The sequence below is a fragment of the Uloborus diversus genome, chromosome 8 (assembly GCF_026930045.1).
Source record: "Uloborus diversus isolate 005 chromosome 8, Udiv.v.3.1, whole genome shotgun sequence".
Taxonomy (NCBI): domain Eukaryota; kingdom Metazoa; phylum Arthropoda; class Arachnida; order Araneae; family Uloboridae; genus Uloborus; species Uloborus diversus.
The window spans coordinates 104,079,581-104,105,090 of NC_072738.1; the positions used below are offsets into that span (position 1 = coordinate 104,079,581).

The 25,510-nt window shown below is 32.5% G+C and overlaps 1 protein-coding gene across 1 annotated transcript in view; it reads left to right on the forward strand.

Annotated features, from left to right (window-relative positions):
* LOC129228525 (myosin-13-like) overlaps nt 1–18,771 on the forward strand; it is a 61,822-nt gene extending 43,051 nt beyond the window's left edge. Inside the window, exons 13-18 of the mRNA XM_054863204.1 lie at nt 3,587–3,655; nt 5,451–5,492; nt 7,780–7,818; nt 10,117–10,192; nt 12,028–12,101; nt 18,637–18,771. Of these exons, the coding sequence (XP_054719179.1) occupies nt 3,587–3,655; nt 5,451–5,492; nt 7,780–7,818; nt 10,117–10,192; nt 12,028–12,101; nt 18,637–18,642 (306 nt within the window). The 3' untranslated portion in view covers nt 18,643–18,771. The remainder of the gene's footprint in view (nt 1–3,586; nt 3,656–5,450; nt 5,493–7,779; nt 7,819–10,116; nt 10,193–12,027; nt 12,102–18,636) is intronic.
* The last annotated feature ends 6,739 nt before the right edge of the window (nt 18,772–25,510 follow it).

Genomic DNA, 25,510 nt, shown 5'->3' on the forward strand with positions numbered 1-25,510 from the left:
AAACTTTCATCAGACTAAATGGATAAAGTAAAAATGAATGCTACTGCAAAATACGTAGGTTGTTTTTTTTTTTTTTTCAAGCTCACTTTTTCACAGTAAGAAAGCCAGGTGGGTGGTGGCTGTTTTGCGTACTAGGATACTGCACATACCCCTGTCCAAACACTCGGTTACTGTCGAGTCCAATCTGCCATTTCCTGTTGAGCTACAGACACGAAAACATGGTTGTCTCTATCAAGTCTCCCGCCAAATGTGAATTGAGAAGTGTTATTCGTTTCTTTCAAGAAGAAGGTAACAGGGCAGCAGAAATTCATCAAAGAATAAGTCATGTATATGGGGACAATTTAAGTGGTGTGGTGTTAAGTGGTGAGTGCTAGTGTTGTTCGTAAGTGGTGCCGAAAATTTAAAGAGGGCAGAACTAATGTGAATGATGAAAGGGATCAGGAGCGGAAGTCTGTGCCTACAGACGACCTTGTTCAACGAGTTGACAAAGTGGTTAAGGAAAATCAGATTTACGATAAGTGAATTATTGATGTAATTTCCGGAAGTTTCAAGATTGTCCCACATTCTATAGTTATAGAACGGTTGCGCTACAGAAAACATTGTGCTCACTGGGTCCCAAGGATGTTGACTGATGATCACAAAAGTCTCCGAACGGGTGCAGCTTTGTCATTTCTTGAGCGTTACAATGTTGATAGAAATAATTTTTTTAATCCATTTTACAGGTGATGAAACATGGGTTCAGTATGATACTCCCGAAACCAAATGACAATCGATGCAATGAATGCACCCTTATTCACCGAATCAACGTATAAAATTCAAACAAACCCTCAACAACTGTAAGTTTATGGCAACTGTTTTTTCGGACCAAAAAGGTGTGTTACTTCTAGAGTTTATGCAGCTGAGAACAACAATTAGGGCAGATTTTCATTGTGAAACATTGAAACGCTTACGGAGAGCTATTCGAAACAAACGAAGAGGTGTGCTGACTTCAGGAATTGTTCCAATTCATGATAATGCTCGTCCTCACTGCGCAGGTCTAACCCAACAGCTCCTTCAGAAATTTCATTGGGATATTTTTGAACACCCACCATATAGTCCCAATCTAGCTCCAAGTGACTTTCATCTTTTCCCTGAACTGAAGCAGTGGCTTGGGGGGCAGCGCTTCCAAACTGACGTGGAACTCAAAGACACTGTCAAAAATCACTTTCAATCATTGGCGCCCACATTCTATCAAGAGGGTATAGAAAAAAGCTTGTGCACAGGTACGACAAATGCCTAAATTGTCAAGGTGATTATGTGGAGAAATAATATGCATTGTACCTTACTTTTGATAGTAAAATCTTCTTTGCATATTCACCCCCCTTTTTTTATAGCCACACAAAGCTTGAAAAGAAAAACAACCCTCGTATATTTCAATATTTTGTTTTATTGAAATTAAGAAAATCCCTCTTATATTCATAGTGGCCTAAGAACTGTCTGTCTCCAAACGGGGGGGGGGGGGGGGACCTGCCCATGGGGGGCCCGAGCCGAAGGGGGCCCGTAAAAGTCATTTGTGACAGGCTTCAAAATTTCTGTGCACGCACCTACCTCCAAATACTACTGCTGATAAAAACCGAAAAAAAAGTCAAATACATATTGAACATTTAAGTAAATATTGAAAATACATTTTTAAGAGTTTTAAGGTGAAGAAATATTTGTCTGAAACACAAATGTTACAGTAACACAGAACTAGAAAACTTTTTCAACTCTAAAAAAGTAAAACCAATTGGTTATGAAATTTGGCATTTAAAATTCTGTGGCTATTCTGCACTATGTTATTTTTATATGTAAAGTTGAAAAATGATATTGGAAAAATAACCAATAATCGTTTATAATTTTGTTGTTCAAATTTTTGTTTTTAATTGATATTCTTTTTTGCAGTAGCATTTATTTCTTTTTCAATTGGATTCAATATTATAGTTATACAGTATTGTGTTGCAAATCAGGCAACCTCCAGAAAAGCTCAACTTCAGGTTTTGTCGACTTTCAGATTGCTACAAAAATGTCAACATAGCAGAGGTGAAGTTATCGATCGGCCTAATGGGCATCTTAGAAAGTTTATAAACATTTTTTTCAAGAATTGCCAAATATAATCTCATATGTTGAGTACAAAAAAAAAATAAGAAGAAGAAAGGTTCAAAGTTAAATGATCTACAAGGCAAAATCTAAGATTGTCCACCAAACAACACTTGAAAATGTAGACATTTTCTCAAATTGTAGTTCAGCCCATTCAAATAAAGAAATATACTGATACATTCTGATAAAATTTTATTTTTACTCTCTAGTTATTTTAGTTATTTAATTGCTATATAAGAGTGCAAGAAATGCTAAATTTTTTATACTCAGGTGTAAATTAGAGCTTTGTCTTAAAATAATGTATGTAATAGCACAAAAATAATTAATAAGAAAATTTTAATATTACTTTAGAATTACATTACTAGCTAATGAAAATTGTAATCAAATTTTTTTTAAAAGGGGGGGGATTGCAGAAGCAAAACCTTTTTATATACAAGTGAAAATTGTACAGTTTAGATCAATCTTGAAATATGTTCATCTCATTTTCCTTTTTTAGCGTTTAATTCTTAAGAAATGCAGAAGAAGTCCCAATTTTTCTTTAAAACGCCTGAGTTTCTACCTATTGCTAGGAATGTGATCTATTACAAGAGAAAATAAAAGCTATGTCTCTTGAAAAACACTTTCTTTAAATCCTGAAAATTCTAGTTTTTTTTTTTTTTTTTTTTTTTACTTTAAAGAAATAATTTCAAAAGCGTTGAATTCAGGATAGTATACTGTGTTATGATTTATCATATCTTTAAATTTACTGAATGAATTTGCATTTTTTTAAAAAAAATTTTGTTCTTTTGTTTCAAGAAAGGCTATGTTTGTTGACCTTTGCTTTTTATTTAATGAAAATCTGTTAAGCATGTGTGCATGTGCATGTTTTATGTCTCCTTTCCACATTTCTACAGATAAGTAGAAACTGGCTGTTCATGTATAGTTCATTTTTATTGCATTTCTATAGTTTAGTATTTCTAAAAATTTCTCTCACTCATCTGAACTCTTCTCTCAGGCAAATTAAATAAGTATGTGATTTTCAAGCATGCTCATAGTTTATCTCTGCTCTTATTTTCTCTGTTCATAATTCCTAGTTCTTACTTTTGTAGTTCATATTTACTAGTTCTTACTTTCTTAGTTCATATTTCCTAGTCCTTACTTTCTTAGTTCATATTTCCTAGTTCTTACTTTCTTAGTTCATATTTTCTAATTTTTACTTTTCTCTTCTCATATTTCTGTACTCTCATTCTTCTCTTATTCCTCATCCCCTTTATGAACAGAATGTTTGTCTTACAATAACTTGAAAATTGTACTGTTGTGTCATAGATAAAACTGAACTTGGTTTAAAAATCAGTTTCTATCTCAATTCTGTTTTCTCATTTCTTCCTCATAAATTCACTTTTTTCAGTGTTTAATTCCAATGTACTCTTTTTTATTTTCATCATGTTTCATCTCTTTACCATTGTTTTGTAATGTCTCAAAATTCTTTCAGTCAAGAGTGTCATCTCTTCGCTCTAGGGAAAATAAAATTAATTATGTGGAAGAGCAACTTGGTGATTCAGTAAGTAGGCTCTTATGATATTTAAAAGGGATGCATTTTTACTAAAATCTTTTGCATCTTCAAAAGCACTCAGAATTTTTTTCAAGATCACTCAACTCCTTAATTTTTTCTTTAATCTGCTCAGATTTGGTCAAAAAGAACAGAAAATGTGTTAATTACTTTTTTTAAGCATTGTAATTTCTGCTTTTTGTTTATGCATTTATATTGTAATAATTTTGTCATTCCTTATTTTTGTTTTTTAGTTCAAATAAGTAAGAGATTATTCTATTTAAAAAAATGCATTGAATGATTCTTATGGACACATTAATACTCAGTGCGTATTCTTAAAAATAAAAAGCTGGATCAAGCACATATATTAATTTTGTAAGACAAATAACTAGGAACCAAGTCTTGTTTTGAAGCAAAATTGTACTTCTATATTTTTCAACATTCAAATAGCGTATATCAATTTTCAGAGCCTTGTAATTAAATTACTCTATTTTTCTGATTTGTTTTATTTTCTCAATTCTTGCTTAGGAAAAAAATGAGTTAGATTTAAAAAACACCCAGGGATTTTTTTTTCTTTTAAAAATCTTCCTATTGATCCAATCTAATTCAAATGTATTTTCAGTGGTTTTTAAAAATGTATGGATTTTAAAAGTTCTTAGAGCTCAACAAAGCTCATTAAATTTTGGATCAAAAAATGTGCTAGAACTAAATCTTGATTTATTTATTCTAGTTTCAAGAAGTAAGCTATCAGTTGTGTTTTATTTCAATATCTTATTGGCCTGTTTATAAACTTATTTTTGTGCTACTGGCTCTGGCAAATCATATAAAATGTTCCTCTGTATTTACATAATCTTTTTTGACTTGTGTATTAAAAGAAATAATGGAAATACACTGTTAAATTGTCACAGGTTAACAAATTTGCTATATGATGACAATAATCATGTTAAATTTTATACTACTGAATTTTCATATGGAAATTAATTTTTGTGCATGTAAAATATTTACAAAAAGGCCTTGTATTTCAATGCTTTCCAAAGGGAGAGGGGTGTCAAAGGGTTGACGAACCAAAAAACTTCCTCAGTTGCAAAAATTCTTACTTTCAATAATTTCTCAAGAAATACGAGAACAATTATTTTGTAACTTTTGTTACATAAAAAGTATGCTTCGGTGTTCCCAAAACACTTTGAGTGAGCAATCCCTTAGTATAAACTATTAAAGTAGGGAAAGGAGTGTCATGGCATAAATTTTGTAGTTTACATTCTTCAGTTGATACCTTTGCAAAGTTCTTGCATGTACTTGGTCTTGAATGCTATAAAATAAAAAGAAATAAATTGTTGTTGATTAATGAAGTATTTGTAATCTGATCAAACAGCATACACAATTTGATTGAAAGTAAACGTTCCCCTAGCCTCTTACTCCAGGAAATGCCATTTAGAGTATCCTACAACATTTATTAATTTTCATCTGGTCATTCACTTAAGAGATAAATATTTCACTGAAGTTTTTGTAATAAATTAGTTTTTCATTATTCAATTGATGCAACTCACTAGAATCGATTGTTGGAGTTGTTTTCTTTTAAAAACTACTGTTACTTGTCTGTTTTGATCCCTCACAAAATCTGAGATAGTGAGTTCACTGTACTGTATTTTAGAAATTTATGCTTATTTAAATGTACAAATATATTTTTTAAACATCTACTCATAGATGTCTATGTGAAGATGGTAAAAAATTAATAATTTTAATATAAAATAATCAAAATGAGAAGTTTGGTAATTTCAATTACTTAATTTCTACTTGTTTTACCTAGGATGCTGAAGCATTTGAACCACAAAGGAGAAGAGTTCCAAAGGTTTGTTCAATATGAATTGTTTTCTTACTTTTAAACTGGTTTAAAAGGCTTAGACACATACATTAATATAGATTCAAAATTTTACTGAAAATAAACAAAAAAACTAAAATAATTATCACAAAATCTGTGTAAGATGTAATAACTTTCTTTTACATCTACCAGATATTGTTTAAAACACATCCAGATACAAATTTCCAATTCAACAAAATGTTCTTTTTAACATTTTAAGCTGATTTCTAAAAAGAGCAGGCAGACTGATGCATTTTCCCCATCTCACAACACTACTTTCCAATTTTTAATTTTTCAATAGTTATTTTTAAATTTATTTTTTGTCTTTGACGATATTTTTAAGATGCGTTCTTTTCTTTCAGCTTTATGCAAAAGTAGGCTAAAAAACACTTGTAAAAAAAAAAAAACTACAAATACTCTTGCAGTGTAAGAAAATAGAAGTATATGATAAAAATAGCTTTTTTTGTCCAATTGCTTATTTAAATCTATTAAATGCTTCTTTGCTTCATTAATATGCGCCTGAATTTTTGTTCTTAAATGTGTTGTGCCCAGGGGTGTTCCCATGGGGTATACCCTGTATACTCTCAAGCATTTTTTAGACATAGCATATACTTGCAAGCTTTAAAAATTTTCATATTATGACATATTATGTATATGATCGCATACACATATTGTGAGTAATGGGTTACTTGGAGTATACCCTCAGAAAAATTGATGGGAACATCTCTAGTTGTGCCTGAATATTTTTACGCTAGTTCCAATTAAGGTTTTAAAATAAAATTGCCTTCCATGTAATGCAGCAGTTCCCAACCTTTTCGGTTGTGCGGCCCACCAGTTTTACGGAAAACACCATTGAGGCCTACTAACCATATCTGAAAATGTCTTAAAAACCAGAGTTCTGGGAGATGTTAACCCCTTAATTTTATTGCATTCACTTAGCTGGCATGGCTGTAAGAAAATCGAAGTTATAGCTCCATGGGATTTTTTGACCCTTTTTTTCTTCTACAAGAGAGGTATATCTGGATTGAAGCTAGATAGTCTTAGTCTCAAATAACTCGCAACATCATTGTATTTCTACGTTTTTTTTTTTTTAAATGAAATGTAAAGTCCCGTTTAAATAGGTAGGTTGTTGCATTTTTAGCTTGCAGCTAATATGAGTTTCTTTGGCAATTTTCTTTAAAGGAGTTTCTGTTTTATTAAATTTCTTCTTCAATTACAGGGGAAAGTTCCCAAGAAATATGAAAAGTCTTTATTCTAAAGTTCCTTATTGGCTATGAGTCAGGGAGAGCTTTTGAATTACAGTACATCTAATAAGTGAATTTTACAAAAAAAAAAAAAAAAAAAAAAAAACGGAAATTAAGACCCTTAGATTTATTTTGGATCAGATTCTCGACCAGTGTCCACGGCCCAGTAAGAAGCTGCTCACGGCCCATGGATTGGGAACCGCTGATGTAATGTATTAAAATTCACATAAAATTGAAGGGAAGTTTAGGAGCTGAGCTGTCGAGAGCACATGGCCACAATTATTAAAACAAACGGATCAGATATGCAATAAATTTCTTTAACAAAACGAAAGATGAACCCTTTTTAAATTTGATCGTGCTGCCTGCAATTTAACTTTATGTTTACAATCTAAGAAATGATGAATTAGTTTGGCTTAGTAAAATACTTGATACATTTCCCACCCATGTCCAATTTCAAATAATTCATAAAATAAATTATTACGCCACTGACAAACATTGTTAATCAGATTCAATATCTGCTACATCTGTGCTTGTATCATTTTTTTCTTTTTTCTTCTTTATTTGGCAATTTTGCATTGATATTTATTTTTATAAAATTTGTTCATTTCTTTTCATTTTTAGTCACGTTCAACTGCATTTTAGCTTTTCCAAAGAAAAAAAGAAATCCACTTTTGTGCATTAATGTGTATGTAAGTTATATATTGTATGAAGTATATAAAGAACTGAAATCAGATGGCAATCCCAAGCTAATCCCTAATAGCCAGGGAATTTTTGCTCATGTAAGCTACTTTTATAACCCAGATGTCGGAGTGGTTCGCTTTTCTCATAATTTCAGGAAAACTTTTTCATCATTTTACCTCTTGTTCCATCTGTGCCTGTCTGTATTTAATTATGATTTTTTTTTTTTTTTTTTTTTTGTATATTTAAATTTCTAATGAATAAAAACATAAAGTGCAAATCTTAACATTGTAAGTATTATAATTTGCATAGATAAAATTAAATTTTCATAACTGGCATGTATTTGTTTTTTACAGAAAGGAACTTCTGTAGCTTCTCTGCAGGTTAGAAAGAAGGCAAGTATCTGAACATTTTTGTATCATTTGATCATATTCCATTGAAAAATTTAGCACACACCCCTATATGTTGGACTATTGCTGCAGCCCAATTTTACATCTTGCAATCTTGAGTCGCATTAGTCGTGACTCCACTGAATTTATGTGCAGGGTTGCCAACATTGGAGAAACAATTTGAGGAGCATCTGTGCTGATTTTGAGGAGCAATTTAAAATTTTGCAAAGCAATTCGATATTTTTTATGAAAATCAATAAAAATACCCAAAACCACGTATCTAAAACTGGTTTATCGCTTTAATGAATCATTTCGAGCATGGCACAAGTATTAAAAATAATTAGTTTTAAATTAATAAAACGGCTTTAAACACTATTTCAATCTTTGAGTGTAAGCATCTTTAAATTGCCATTTTTTAATAAATTGCAAAATTTAAGCTTGAAACCTTTCGTGCAGGAAATGCAGAGCAGAATAAATTTTTTGCGGAGCCGCAGAGTTTCGCCTTTTTTGTGGAGCAGTTTGGTAACTCTGTATATGAATGAATAGGTGAAATTATGTTCTAGATTATACATGAGAACTCCAGTGCAGTAAAATTCTGTTACAGCAAAATTCAACCATAAATTTTGATTCAAACTATATAATTGTTATTAATGAAAGACTGAACATTTATTCTTTGTATTGGTATTTGCTGTCATGATATTTTACTTTATTTTATGTATTTAACACTGGAATTCAGTTTTATTATCCTTAAGCTTTTATCTACTAAGTTATTATGCCCTCTCTTCTGTCACCCCTCTGTGTCTCTTTTCTCCCCCCTCGCCCCGAAAAGCTAATGTAAAGAAAATGATTCAAGAGACACAAATTGATTTCATCCACCTTGTTTCACAGCTCGGAACTATCGGAAGTAGTCAACTTTTCTAAGTTATTGAAGTTGTCATGTTAACTCTCATCCATATCTTGAACAATCTTAATTTCTGTTTTGATTCAATGATTGAAAAAAATAAAATATTATAAAAAATGTATCAAAAATAGTGTCAAATATGGGGGAAAGTTAAATGAAATGTAACTTCGTTATAGGATTAGTTTTGCTCCCACTTTATCGTTTTTACTGGTATAAAAATGTCTTAATCCATCAATTTATATTTGAACATCGGGCATGTGTTTTCAGACTTTCATCATCACTATTGAGGCCAATTTTACCAATTCCACATATTAATTTGTCAACTCATTATAGGTTCAGCATTTTTATCAGAAATAGGTATCTTTTTAAAACTTAACATTGGGAGAAAATAGCTATTAATAGTTTTTAATTTTTAGTTTTCCATGATGCATCGATTCATATTGGCATCTAGTTTAACTGACCTTGTATTCTACTTTGATTGTCTGTAATTACAGTGAGATGTTGTAGGATCAATTGCTGTTAAAATGCTTTGAAATTTTTTGTAATTTCTCTGTCTGGTTATTAGCATCAAATATTTTCTCAGGCTTCCTTTCATTTTCTTAAGAATTATAACTGTCCATGGATAACCATGAAAGAGAATGAAACTTCTTCACAAGAGAAACTGTCTCTATCTTGTTAAGAAAGGATTTGCTTTCACAAGTAGGCATTTATCATGAGAGATTGACAGTATAAAAGAAAAATGCCCATAGTTCAAGGTGCCTATTGAGTGAGATTTCACTCTGGAATTAACTTAGCTTCTTATCTCAACAGGGAATTTTGTACTGTCCATCCTAATAATCTTATAGCAAAAAATCATCTGTATTCATGGTCTCAAACTGTGTACTTAGTGTCTAAAAATTGTTTTCCCAGGAAATGTTTTTTTGATTATGCTACTACTCAAACGAGAATAGATTGCTGCTCTTGTATTCGCTTTAATAATCACAGACCCTTGGCACAATTTGCTGACTATTAGCATTATTATTTGCTGTAAAGGATGTTGTTTGAGAAATATTTTTTTGCTTTTATGCCGACACACAATTTTTTTTTTTTTTTCATTGAGATACATTGGATATGGGGAAGATATTTGTTTTATAGATTTTGATCGTCAACGTTGGCAACAATATGAATTTGGCAAACACATTTATTCTAAAATTAAAAATTGGTGCATATAATTACATAAAAGCTGTATCCAGTGTTTAGCACCTACGTCGCCGATTTAAGTGCGTGCTGTGCTTTTTAAATAAGTATTATCACTGGTAGGAGTTACAGTATGCAATTGAATGGGGTCATTGTTTGATATACCTGATTAATATCATATCTTTACATCTAACCATATGTTTTAAAGTTATATTTTCTTATTTTAGATTGCAGAAGACTCGGAAAATATCTCCCCGGTGAGGAAATTCGCCAATTATGTTGGATCTACGCTTAAAGCAGCAGGTTAATATTTTTCTTAAATTCTTATGTAGTTGCTCTCATTTGGAACAGTTTGAATTCCTTGCTAAATTCGCTGTTGCCATTTTTTTTCAAAAGTAGTCAAGGAGTTACATGATACGAGTGAGGGAATGGATTGACTTGTATTCAATTCAATCCTAGAGACTGATCTCAGTTAAATGTGACATAAGCACCATTGATTTATTGAAAGCGACGAATTATTTGAAGCGATTATCAAGGATGTTGTATATATGATAGCAGAATCATGATCAGAGATTTCCCTGTCCACACTGATAAAATCTTGGTGGGAACTATGGTAATTTCAGCACTTAGCCACATGAGGTGAGGTTGTTGCAACAGTAAGAGACAGAATTTTCTGCTACAATCTTCATTTCATCTTTCATATACCTCAGTGGATGTGAATTTGTCTATGTTGAAGATGTGGAGCAATAGTTGAGCACTGATAGGGATCTTCAGCAAGAAACTTTCTCAAGTGACATCATTGGAGCAGTCACCGACAAGCTAAGGCTCCTATATATACGAGCCGACACATCAGCTTAAGATTAGCCATTTTGGATCAGAGCGCATGTTTGAGTGGTTGTTTTTTCTGGAGAGTTACCACGTTTGGTGATAGTTCACTGTGATCCGTTATTTGCGGCACGTTAATTGTTTATTAAATAAAATATTATTTTCGGCAAATTTGGCGAAATCCGAAACTTTGCTGCAGTAACCCTAGCAGGCGCAACAATGAAAATCCGATCCAAAATGGTTAAACTTAAGCTGATGCGTCTGCCTATCTATATAGCAGCTCTATGACAAGCGTGATTTGCGATGATGATGACACTAACATTGACGACAACATGAACCTCGTCATATCCATATACAGACTGAGCAAATGCACTGAAAATGGCACTATGCCATATGGGAAAACATGCATCGACTTCCTTTATTGATGCAATGCTACTAAAAAAAGTTCCTAAAGTTATACTGCAGATAGTCAAAGTTTAATTCTTCAGCAGAAAAAACTGTCTGAATTTTTTAAACATTTTTGTTAATAGCATGTAAAAAGCTTCTTAATTAAATTTAGTCACTTAATAAATGCTTATTTTAATAATTGTTTAATGCAACTTAAAGCTGTTGAATGGCTTAATACCATTTTAAATAGTGCATTTTGGCCAAGTAGATGATTTTTTTTAAATCTTTCTCCACCTTGACCGTATTTTTGCTTAATCGGATTATCCCTGTTTCCATATGAGCTGGTTAATCAGGGGTCAACTGTAGTACCTGTAGTGTAAGATTGTCTTTGAAAATGAAGCTGGTATGAAAGCCATTAGGTGTAAGATAATTCTCTATTATAAAGCCTAGCCAATTTATTTGTAAATGATAATTAAATTGAACCATTTAAATTTTAATACTCAATTTGGTTATAATTTATTCTGATGCACCATAATCTTTATACCATGTGTTGTGTAGAACTATATGAAACCAGTATTTTTTGTAAAGTCTGTTTTCTGTAATGATAAAAAGTGCTTTATTCACAGGATCCTTAATGGATTCTTGCACATCTCCTCCACATCCAGATATAAAATCTTAAAACCTCACTCACTATTAGGATGAAAAAGTTAGAAAATTAATTGCAGTTTCTAAGATAACTTGGTTACGTTTAAAAAATGCTTGTTTTTAAAAAAGTTCAATAATTAACTCAATAAATAATTTCATTGCTTTCAACTCTTAACTAAAAGTTATTGTTGTTTCCCCCTCCCCGGTTATTACACTTTTTTTTACTCTAGTTCTACTTTTATTATGAAACTGCTTTGTATAAAAAATATTTTCCTTCATAGGAACTAATGTTGTGAAGAATATGCCTAGCCCTCGAATGACAAGAGGGAAGAAGAAACTGTTTAATACTGATGCAGTAAGTATGTTTTTCTCGCAATTATTTTTGAGAAAACATGGTTCTGTAAACATTTGCTTGAGTGTATGTATATGTGTGTTTGTTTAAACATGACATGAGTTTTTTCTTTAACATATTTCAATTTTGTACTTTATTGCCATAACCATTTATGTATGGTTTTTCGAGTCTAATTTACACTTAATAGCAGTCATGTCACTATGGGAGGGGGGTCCGCCACCGGCATCACCTGTCTGGGGGGGGGGGGTCGACACCCAAGTTGGAATTGCAATTTTTTTTTAAATATGAAGCTAAAATACATTTTTAAGACTACAAATTTAGAAATCTTCTGGGGGTGAACCCCGGAAACCCCCTATTTTCCAACCCACATCATGGTGTGAAGACTATGCTCAGGATTAGGTTCATATTGTAAAAATTTAGACCAAGTAATGACCTCTTATGCCAAAAAACTGAAGAAAACTGAACAAAAATTTTTCTCTGTGGAGGGGACACTATCTCTAAAGTTTAGGCGTTAGACCCCCATTAGGTACACCACTGAATTGTTGGTGTCCCAGTTTTTTTCTTTTAAATATTTATTGAGAGGGGAATCATATAAGTAAACTTTGCTTTTTCAGCAAAACTTATCCTTTTTTTTTTTTTTGTAAATATAAAATATTTGCATTTAAGCCTATTGTTTCTGGCATTATGGATTGTCTAGTTTAGGGATGTGACCCACATGTAATCAATCTGCAATCCCCTGAGCATGGGTGCTACTTTTCAGTACTGAGAATGTAATTCTGTCTTAAAATAAAAGGACAGATGTTTGTCTGCCAATTTTTTCCAGGTGGAATTCCATCTTCAGTACTGAAAAGTGTCACCAATGTCTCTAAACCTGACTGCAAAAGAGTGAATTTTTCAAACGGGAGAAGAAAGAAAAGGATATGTAATAGATTTCTGAAAGTTAACTTTCTTATTGAACTGCAAAGACTTTTTACACATTGTTATTCCACCTTTATGCATACAATCCAGCTTCCAAAAGCTAAAAATGTTTCTCTAAATTTGAAAGCCAATATCTTTATATGAGTTACCTCTGATTTTTATTAAATAGTGTCATTGAAAGAAAGAGGCACTCCGTCAAACCAAGCACTGTACTTGGAGACCTATTGTACTTAAATTTCATCATTAGAAAGAGTAGCTATTTCTCTTCTACAATATTATAAACTTGTCATAGGCAATTTACGGGTTGACTTTCTAAAGGGTTTCCAAAATGTGTCCAATTTGTGCAAGAATAACGCTGAACCTGTCTGTAACCTTATTGGCCTAAAAATTCAAATTTGTTGTAAGTATTAGTAGACATTTTATCCAAGACTTTTTTTTTAATTGAAATAGCTGGGAAATCTTCAGGTTGGGCATGAAAAAAAGCAGTGCCGGATCTAGGAATTTTCCGAGGTGGGGCAAAACTTCAAAATGCCGTCCCCCTTCTTAACACACATGTCCATCTTGCTTCAAATTTTTTTCAAACTCAAAACTTTTTCACATTTTTCAAGATTGTCATTCATAAAACAGTTTTAGAACATCTATAGTGATGTTAAGGGAGGAAGAAGTTCGGGGGACATCCTCCGATAATTTTCAAAATTTAAACTCCAAGTACGCAACTGTGAAGTATTTACGATTGTGAGAGGAAAAGGGGGGGGGTCCGGGGGCTATCCCCCAAAAAATGTTTAAAATAGTAGCTTGAAAAATAGTTTTAGACGATCTATAGTGACATTAAGGAAACAAGAGATTCAGGGGCTATTCCTAGAAAAATTTTTAAATTGAAGCCTTAAAAATGCGATTGTAGGCTTTCTTTGTTAAAAGTTGGTGCCCCGTCAGCTTCTTGAAGTTTATGCTCCGAAAACATAATTTAGCCAACCTTCAATCACAGAAGAAGTTTTCACAGGGAACCCACGCAGAAATTTTTGGTAGCTGAAGCAGTAAAAACGAGGTTAAAGACGTTTTTTGATGTTAGTGAGAGAGAGAGTAGGGCATTCTCCCGAAAAATTTTCGATGCTGTAGAAAACGCAGTTTTGGAAGATTTTTGGAAATGCTAATGGGAGGAGAGGTTCGGAGTCCTTCCCTGCCATTATCTTTATTTTTAATTTTAATTATTGATAACCATACTGTGGTAAAATCTTCACCCTGTTTTTCCTTTCCAAAACCTGTTGTCTGCTTAGATTTTCCATAGTAACATTTTCAATTTCCAGCCTAAAATTTTTTTTTCTGGCAGTACAAACGTCAACGGCCCCAGAAAAAGAACTTTTAATATTTTGAACAGATGTGGTTCTTTGCTGCGATATCTTAGGTCTTTTTTCGACCTAATTTTTATTTTCAATATGCCCCCTGCAGCTCTTGATTAAGTTTTAATTTACTTTTATGATTTTTACATTCAAACATTTAGAACTTCTGGTGAGAGTATTAAAGTGACCCCCAAGAAAATGAAAGTTGATTTTTCAAGTCATACACCCTCTTATATTTTCCCTTTTATGTCAAAACAATTGTAAAAAAATGTTTCAAATGATTTGAACAAAGGCAACTTGTGCCGACTTGGGTCTGAAAATGTACACCAGCACTTGTGTATTAGGCAGAATTGATTTTTCTTTTTTATTTTTAGAAACTTGAAATTTCACGTTAAGAAAACGTTTTCTTACAGCCACGCATGTACCGCCAAAACATTTATCCAAATGAAAAAAACATGTAGGTATCCAGCAGAAGGCCTAAAAATCTATAATTTTCTTCAGAAAATTATACAATTGACTTTTTATCTTTTAAAAAATTACATATAATTTCAAACAAAATATCAAGTTCAAAAATTATTAGCGAGTGCATTTTCAAACTTTTGCAAACGAATAATGAAAAACTCCATACTTTTGAGCACTATGTGGGTGACTTAAATTTTGCATAAGAGCAAAAGCTTCTATTTAACGCTAATTACCAACCTTATTACTTATATTTTTCAGCTTGAAATTTTCTTAAAATTTACCTTACATTATTTAAAAAATTTGTGGAAAACAAATCAGTTTTTTGAAGAAAATTATAAATTTTAGACCAAGTGCAGGATACCTAAATATTTTTAATGGATAAATGTTTTTGTGGTACATGTGGAGCTATAGGGGCTACGCTTTATCAACATGAAATTTCGAGTTTATAAAGAAAGGTTTTTTTTTTTCCAACTCAGCATAGCACACAAGTGCCTGGCTCACACTTTCAGAAGCAAGTCCGGCACGGGTTGCCTTTGTTCAAATTATATGAAACTCTTTTTTAGAATTGCTTTAACATAAAAGGAAAAATTTAAGGGTGCGCGACTTGAGAAATTGACTTTCTTTTTTTTTGGGGGGGGGGGGGGTGTACTGAATATTCATATCATCACAATATTTTGAATCTCTTTTTGTAACTCTTAATTCTATTTCAAACATATTTTGGCGATCTATGCATTTTTCTCTACTGAGCAATGATTTTCATGACAATAATTTTCATTAAAAAAATCATATATGTGAAAGCATCAGCAGCCCCTATGAAGCCATCATATTTATTTATCTATATATATGTATATTTTTTTTTAACTGAAGGACCATAAAATCAGGGTTGCCGAGACATGACTTGACCATGTTAGTTTTGCTGGCGTCCTTCCTCACGTTATGCTTATTTTACTCCATGCGGACTTCTTCAATTCCGATACTGGCGGACATATCATCAAGCATTTCCATTTGCCAATAATTATCGGGGGTTGGAGAGCAAGGGAAGCAGCCCCTCGAGTTTTATTTAATAAAATAATTGCTCTGTTTTGAATTTGGTCAATCCAAATCAACACTTTCAAACTTATGCTTCCTAAGCCATGGTAGCCGGCCCGTCTTTTTGAAGTTTTCCAGGGGAGATTTCGCATGGAAGAATCATTTTTACTTTCTATGCGTGGTTACGGCTTGAAGGAGACGGAAGCATCTTTTTATCTCAAAGTTATTAGCTAACTTAATTTCTTTAAGGAGCTGGTTAATCAAAATGTCATGATAATTATCTAAAAAAGTAATACACAAAAGCAGAAAAAAAACTATAATCATTCCTGCACTAATTTTATTGGTATTGATTGATTAACGTGTAGGGGAGCCCATAAAAACCTGCACACAGACGCACGATTCCTTTAACATGCTTGGTTATACCACCGAGCATTTCATTTCAGAATAAATATGAGAATATTTTATTCATTCTTCCAGCATCACATTTTTCGGACTAAGTTCTCACTTTTATTTTGTGATTTACCTCGTATCCAGAGCGAAACAGAAAAAAAGAAAACGTTAGATACTGTACACTTTTATCATTTGTTCTTATAGAAATCAGTGCTAGGAAAAATATCTTCAATAGTGTTTTTTTGAAGTCTTTACTTCCTACAGAAAAAATAATAATGAAATTGCAAAACAAAATTAGCATTTTTTTTTTTTCTAAATTTGGGGACAAAACTGTCTTCTTCCTCTTTGGGCCCATGACAGAGAGCAATATGTTTATTCGCTGGAACTTTTAAATACCTCTGACAACATTTACAGGCTCAACACCCCCCCCCCCCTCCTTTCTAAGCAAAGGGTGCTTCAGAAAATTTGTGAAGGAAAAACTATTGTATGGCTTTGAGCACGATATAATTTCTATCCCAAGGGAAAATAAAATATTTATATATATATTTTTTTTCCCCCTTTACCTTGACATCGTTAAATGTGCCACCATAGGTGAGAGCATGGTGCACCAGTTGATCAACAAGGAAACAATCAATATTTAGTAGATTTTTATTTGATTTTGCTAAGTATGAATCTATTTAAAGGCCTAGTACCCACCAAAAGGGCTTATTTATCCCCATCTTTAACACCTAAAAACGCCTGTTTAAAGAGTTGCTTGAGGCTCGACACCCCATATTACTGACTTCTTTTGTAAAATATGCTGCTGTTTTTGAAAATAAATGGCTCTGTAAGTCAATTTCAATCGTCAGCAAAATAAACGAGAAAGCATGAAATTTTACCTACACAATTTTTAAACCCATCTATTAACTTAAATTTCCTTAGTTTACTTTTGCATCATTTTCTTTTTTTTTTTTCCAGTTTCATATTTTCAATATATAATACCTAGAGTACTTTCCAGATTTTCTTAGAATAAGCCTTTTTCTCCTGCTGGAAGCATCACTCGAATTTGCCGCCCGGGGCAAGAACCCCGGCTTGCCCCCCCCCCCCCCCATAGATCCGACTATGGAAAAGAATATGGTACCATCTTGTTTATCTGGACCACAACTGGGACTAAAGGCAATCCGGGTAGTATGGGTAATGAGCCAGGCAAATCCTTAAAGAGAGTTATGGCTAATTGTGACAAAAAAAGCATATTTTGCAACAAAATTTCATAGAATTTCTAAAACACGTTAAAACATACCAAAAACAATTTTTCACAATTTCTGGATGAAGATTTCGTTCACTGCCTTGTGGTTCAAACATGTGAACACGTCCATTGCCGAAAATGGCTCACTGACTTTGAGATTCCAATCCTTTTGCATCCTGAAAGTATTTCTATTCTTCTGAAAGTTAAAAGCTATTTTAGCCATTGCAATCTTAAATCTACTCATTTTGTTTTTTTATCTCAAGAATTTATTTATTTTTCCTTTATTTTTGTTATTATTAAATCCTTATTAGTTTTTAAATTGTCTCAATTTTATTATTTGCCTGTAAAAGTATTTTTAATGCATTCAATGAGATCGTCTCTAACTCTTACTCTGCTTGTTCTTATTGCAGCAATTTTCAATTCATGTTAAATTCAGCTTTTTTTTTTTCAAACTGGCACTTTCATGCCTGTAGATTACCATAATTCACTGTACAATCTATGCGGGAAAATAGAAAGACTATGGTCAGCATACTTATAGTTATGTTTTTGCTATCATCGTAATATTTAAATTATCTAATGTAAACAAATATATTTTAATAACTCTAAATTTTAACCAAATAAACAAGGTTCTTTTGTATTGGCATATGAGATACGTTGCAATTTTTTATACAGGTATTTTTATAAACTGAAAGAAAATAAAGTTAAATATTAACATTGATTTAACTGTAAATGCTTGTCGATAATTTTAAAAAGTAAATTGTAAATTTTATGCTGCAAATGCATATTAAGTCAAACGCAAATCACCTTTTATTTTAACTTTTGACTCTTTGTTTGTTAAATACCTGTGTTACTAAATATTCGTTAATACTTTTATTTGTAATTTATCCTCCTTTAAAAACTTTTATGGGAAGATAGGATAGTAAAAAGAGTTGATTGACTGATTTTAAGTATCTTGTTTTACAAAGAAAAAAGTATAAATGTGTTCCCTTTCTTATGGTGATTTATCATGAAATTTGAAATGAAGTTGTGGAAACTGAAAATTTTCATACCTTTTGTCTTTGAATCTTATTCAATTGTTTTTCAACGGGATGAATTTGCCACATGTTAAAATAAATGCTCTAAACTGCTATGTTTATGCTTTTTTTTTAATTAATATCATTATTTTATTTTTTAACAGCATTGAAGACTTTATTTAACTGGGCTGTTTTTATACTTCATGAAAATTCCTTTACAGAATCATACATCATCTAGTGTATTTGTAGTTTTATCTTTGTATTTATCATTTGGTTTTAAATAAAAGCTATGTATTTTCTGTTTCTTAATGTTATTTAATTTAAGAGAAGTTAACGACACCAAAATACAGTAGAAGACCGTTATAACGCACACCTTGGGACCAGAGCTTTTGCGTTATACGGGTTTTTGCATTATATAGATCATTTCACAAATTTTGAAACTAATATTCAGAATATATTTATATATTTGCTTTTTAGAATGAGTTTTATCTGCAATGAGTATTAAAGCACCAATATTACAATTAGTTATTCGCAAAAAAATATGTTTCACAATCAAAATCCTACACTTCTTCTAGCTTCATGGTTTGCATAACAGCTGCATTTTCAAGAGCTATCTGGTATTTTCTGTTTACTATGAGTACTAATTTTCAATTTAAAAGCTTTGAAATAAGATGGAAAGATGAAAAACTTTCAAAATTTAATTTGCCTAACAATTTTTATTTTTGCGAAGCAAAACAGAGGGATTTTTTTAATCTTCAAAACCTATTGTTTACTTCTGAAAAGTTGTGCAGTTTATAGAGAATTGCGTTATACAGGTCGGCGTTATAATGGTCTTCTACTGTATAGAGCAGCTGTGCATTTCTCATGCTAAAGAGCAAAGTCACATTTTTAACACCTGCTTATTGAACACATATTAATTGCAACTTATTATTACAACTTTTCAGAAGTAAACAAAGTTTTTGAAATGAAACTTTTTATGCAAGGGCTTTTAAATTCTGATCCTCAACCTTTTTGTGTGACGCAGACGGAAGTAACGTAGTTGTTGCCAAAACCAATGAAATATAATAGTAATTATCAAATTTAAATGCTTCCAGTGTTTAATTGCTGCCAAAAAGAGTGAAAAATGATAGTAGTTATTAAATTAGTTTTGTTAATAAATTTAACAAATTAATTTCAAGGCGAAACTATGAAGCACCATTTATATGTTTTTGAAGGGACTGCATGAAAGAAGCCTACAAATAAAAGAACGTGTAAGAGGTTCACAGTGATACGTATTATGTGGACTCTGTAGTGACCAATTTAAAAAGCGCATAAATGATAAAAACGTATAAAAGAGAAACGTATAATTGGTGCTTCACTGTATATTTGAATTTTCGGCATTTTCAATTTTGCAAATATTGCAGGTTTCGAAGATTTCTTTTATTTTAGTCAAGTCATCAGTTTAAAACTGTAATCCACATTGCTAACGTTCAGCCTTGAATTTGGTTTATTAACTTTTATTAACAAAATTAACTTTATGATTACCATTATTTTTCTTTGTTTTTGGCTACAATTAAAAGGTGGATTTTGAGTATAGTTTAGTTTTCTTGTTGTTTATAATCTACTTTCTTTTGAACATATACAATTTTCTAGTGAATATGCCTCAGTCAGGCGCAGATAGAACAAGAGCTTGGCATGAAAGAAAACTAGCTGGGTTAGTGACAGTTCAGAATGTAAAAAAAAAAAGATAAAAGTTTCACTTCTATTGTGTATCTTTGTGACACAATTTTTTTTGAATCTGCATTTAAATTTATTTAAATTTTTTCTTGAAAACATGAAAATGATAAAACTAGAGTTGATGTAGTAGAGAGAGTAGAAAACATCATTACATACTTTATTAATTCTAAGTTTCAATCTGGTGTGTAGATATATTATCCACCATCTAGTCCCGAGTTTGCAACAATCATTCTTGATCTTTATCTTCTTTACTAATAATAAAGCTGAAAGTCTCTCTCTGTCTGTCAGGATCTGTGTGACGCGCGTAGCGCCTAGACCGTTCGGCCGATTTTCATGAAATTTGGCACAAAGTTAGTTTGTAGCATAGGGGTGTGCACCTCGAAGCGATTTTTCGAAAATTCGATGTGGTTCTTTTTCTATTCCAATTTTAAGAACAAAATTATCATAAGATGGACGAGTAAATTACAAAATTATTATAACATGGAACCGTAACATGGACACAAGCCAATTGGCGAGAAAATTCACCATACATTATTTGTAAATATACAGGCGAACCAAAAGACCTTTTAATTTTCTATTACTGGCAAAGCCATGCGTGTACCACACTAGTTACTAATAATAAGGCTGAAAGTCTCTGTCTGGATCTCTGACGCGCACAGCGCCTAGACGGTTCGGCCGATTGTCATGAAATTTGACACAAAGTTAGTTTGTAGCATGAGGGTGTGCACCTCAAAGCAATTTTTAGAAAATTCGATATTGTCCTCTTTCTATTCCAATTTTTTAAGAAAATTTTACCGAGCAAATTATCACAACGTGGAAGAGTAAATTGCCAAATTATCAAAATGTGGAACCATAACATTGGCGAGCAAATGAACATAGCAAATTGGGGAGAAATTCGTCATCCATTATTTGTAAATATACAGGCAAACCAAATGACCTTTTAATTTTCAACTACGGGAAATGCCGTGCGGGTACCACTAGTACTGAATAAAGATGACCAGCTGTTTTAGAAGGTTTCAAAATATAGTTTCCAATTCATAATATTGAACATAACAAGGGCCACTTAGATCAGCTTTACAGACCTTGGCCGAAACTAACCTACTACAGAACAATGAGTTCACAACTTCAAAGTTTTGGAGAGGTTTTTCGAGAGAAAAAAGGTTGAGGACAGTTGGTTTGTGAAGCAAAAAAAAAATCTTACATCAGGTGTTAGTAGAATCAGACTAAGAGAAAGGTTTACTGTGCCATTTATGTTGCAGTGATAGTTATATTTTTCAATGTAAACTTTGCAGTCTGTTCAATTTAAACATATTCAGATCTGCTTTCCAAAACAGTTGTCCCTTCCTTGGACTTCATCTCTTCATTAATTCTAACTTGCAGACAACATTCACTCAGGTTACAGTGTTTGCTTCAACATACAGTTCAATTACTGTTACCCTCACTTAAATAAATGAAAAGTACTTTTTTGACTTAGGCACAGTTGCTTTGTCAAATTGAGCTATCTATAAAAAAAGGGTGAAAAGTTCTTGTCTTATGTCAGTATAAAATCTGTTGTCCTGGAAAGAAGCAGAACACTACAGCAATTGGAACATTTTTTCACTTTTCATAGTTGAGAAAGTTCCGTTTTCCAGATCAGTTAAGCTAGCATTTTAAAATGTCCTATACACCAAATTTTTCATGCTGCAGTTACTTCCATAGGGGAGCAAATTGTATTATCTTTTAACCATGCATAACTTGTTAATGTAATAAATGGGTAATAAAAATTTTAGTTGCATCCAGAGAACCTGTGTCATAATTTTTGGGCAAAGTTTAATTGTTTTATAACTCTAGTGTCTCCAATATTACTTTTTTTCTCATAAAAATAGTTTGACTCAGACATTTTTATAAAACAGTAGTTATGGGAATATGTAGATGGTCCCCAAAGCAGAATACTTTTAAATTTGTGACATACGTCGTAGAACAGATGCCTGAGCTGCAGAACAATTCTGTTCAATTGTGAGAGAAACCTCAGGAAAAAAAAAAAAAATTCCTTTCATTCTCTTGTATGAAACGGGGGTTTCGATTTTGGGACCATGATTTGTGGGAAAGGTCACATCTCTACGGGTACAATGCTTGAAATACTTGCAGAACAATTTTGATCATATGATTTTACATTGCAGAACCTCGCAAAGTATTCTGCTTTGGGGCAGATGGTTATTTACTACCTTATAAACTATTTTATTCCTTTGAAATTTTTCAAGAATTAAATAAAAGTAACTCATTTAATAACCAAAAATATTACTTAAATAGTCCAAATATATCATTTTATAAGATTGTCAGTCAATTTGTTTTAAAACTACATGGCTAATTTTGTTAAGAAATAAAATGGTTTAGGTCTTCTATTTCATTTAGAAAGTTTTTAAAAGCTATTTTGAATGCCATTGCACCCCGCACAATGGTTTTGTCACACCAAAAATTTCCCTGAGAATACAATTTCGATCAAATTTAAACATTGTACTCCTATTCAGACCGCCAAACATTAGAACTTTGGAAAGTTTCATGTTTTTTCATGAAAGAATGCATTTGCTATGGTAACTTAAGCATCTTTTTTGTGACAGGTGTCACAGCGAGAGTTTATAACTTTATTCATACTAAAAATCCTTTTACATACATGAAATACACCGCCAGCTCAGTCAGTTCCAGCCGAGGACTGCAGTTTCGTGCTTATTAGCACTCATCAGGCCCGGCATAGGACTAACTGAGCTGGAGGTGGAAAACCTCTTAAGTTAGCCAAGAGTGCCAAACAAACTGGCAGCTAACATAGAATTAGCACTGACCAGACAAGTGACCTAAAACAATGTTTCGGTCCAGCTCAGTTAGTCCTATGCCGGGCTGATGAGTGCTAATAAGCACGAAACTGCAGTCCTCCGCTGGAATTGACTGAGCTAGCGGTGTATTTCATGTATTTCTGCTTTAGCCTGGCTATAGGGCGGTAACTTATTGAATATACCTGCCTTGCCTGCAATATTCGAGTTGAACCGAACCATTGTTTCGGTCACTCGTCTGGTCAGTGCTAATTCTATATTAGCTGCCAATTTGTTTGGCACTCTTGGCTTCCTTAAGAGGTTTTCCACCTCCAGCTCAGTTAGTCCTATGCCGGGCTGATGAGTGCTAATAAGCACGAAACTGCAGTCCTCGGCTGGAATTGACTTAGCTGGCGATGTATTTCTGCCTTAGCCCTGACTATAGGGCGGTAACTTATTGAATATATCCTTTTATATATTTTGTTATAGAAAATTTAGTGTTCCAAAAGATAGACAGATGTCATAAACGGTAATATACACACATACAATAAAAAGGCTGCTGCTTTAAATGGTGATCCTGGGTGAATCAAATTAGTATGCTTTTCCTACATACAAGTTTGTTATACAATGAAATCTCGTTTCAATGAACTTCAAGGGGCTGAAACTTTGTTCGTTGTAATGGGAATTTTGTTGAAATGGAATCCAAGCAATGTAATGGAAATTAATTTGGTACTGAAAGTTCATTTCATTAAAACGGAAATTTCGTTGTATTGCTATTCTTTGTAACGGGATTTCACTGTATTATGATAACTTAAAGCTCAAAAATAATAATAAAAACTTAACTTTCATAAAAATTTCGTTTGTAATTTCATAAACCTCATTAATACATTAAGTAATGAAACAATTTTTAAATTTCAAACTTCATGTCAACTTTTTCGTGGAATTGGCCATAGGTATTTTCTTTTCTGCCCATAAAAGTTAAAAGCACTCACGTTAAAGTTTTGTTTTGTTTTTTCTTCCTTTTTCTAAAATAAGCTTGCTGTAGGGGTAGAAGTGGCTAACTTGTAACATATAGGACTTTTTCCACAAAAAATATAAGACACGTTTTATGAATAATTTTGTTTGAAAAAATAAACAAGACATTGTTTTTTATATCATCAAAAAGTAAAGTTCAAAAAGAAAAAAACTTGCTCTGATTTTTTAAACGCTCTTTTCATGATGTTACCTATAGGAGAGATTCGAGGGCCCACACCAAGAAATTTTTCTAATTTGCTGTCTTATAAAGATGCATTCTAATTATCTTTGGTAATGGTAGGAAAGAAGAGGTTTGGAGCGCTCCCCTGAAAATTGAAGCTTTAAAAAAGCTGTTTAGGCCAGTGCTATTAATGTTTGAGACCAAAAAAATTTAGAACAGGATAAAACCAGTTCGAAAGGTAAGAAAATCTAATAACATTAATAGGAAAAATAAATTACGGGCGAGCTGAGTTCGGGAAAGGGGAAGTAGGGGAAGGGGAGGTTTATGACGATTTTTGGAAAAACTAAGAGTCCTATCAAAAAAAACTAAATCACAAAGTTGTTAGTAATAAGAAGATCTACAACTTTTTGTATTTGCACTTTTTTTACATAACCTCAAAATTTATGCGAAAAATTCAAAAAACCGACTTTTTGGTTTTTTATTTTTATCTCCCACAAAAAAAAAAAAAAATTTTTTTCACTAAATTTAATGAAAAGTTACCTTATTATGTCTCAAATACACTAATTTTTTGGATTAAAATATTTATTTTTTCTTCTTATTTTGATTCAGTAGAACTGAACCTCCCTTTTCTCAAAATAATTGGAGATAATGCTCGCGTTTTAAAGTTTCAATTTCGAAAAATGGGGGGGGGGGGGTGTCGCACCCGAGCCCTTAATACTACGAAAGACTTAAAATGTATTTCTAAGGTTACAAATCAGAAAAATTTCCTGGAATGGGCCTTCAAATCTCTTCTTCCTCTAAAACTGCATTCTTAGAACTACAATTTCGAAAAATAGATAGGGGAGCGCCACCGACTCTCTTCTCCCCTAACATCACCAAAGATCGTCTAAAATGCGTTTTCAAGACTACAAATTCGGAAATTTTCCAATGGAGAAATTCCAGGACCCCCATTACTTCGGAGTTAATACTGTACTTACATCAGTTAGGTTCATATGGGCTTCCTCTTGAACCAGAAGTCCTATACAGTTGCCTCACATCAAAACGGTGCTGATTAGGAACTGATTAGGAAACTTATATTGGGAAGGTTACAAGCCTTTGTGTTAAACTTGTGTCGCCTAGTGAAAAGTTTTTTAAAAAAGCTCCGGTGCACCGTGGAAATTGCCGTGTGAGCGACTAATAAATATTTTTTAAACTTATTTTCAGTGAAAGTTAAGAGAAGAAAAAGCTTTTTTTTTTCTAAATGCTTCCTGTCAATTATGAGCAAGTACAAATGAGAAATGAAACTGATTTTTTGAGAGCTCAAGCTCTACTTGGGCGGACGGCACGTCAATGGTAATCACGCTC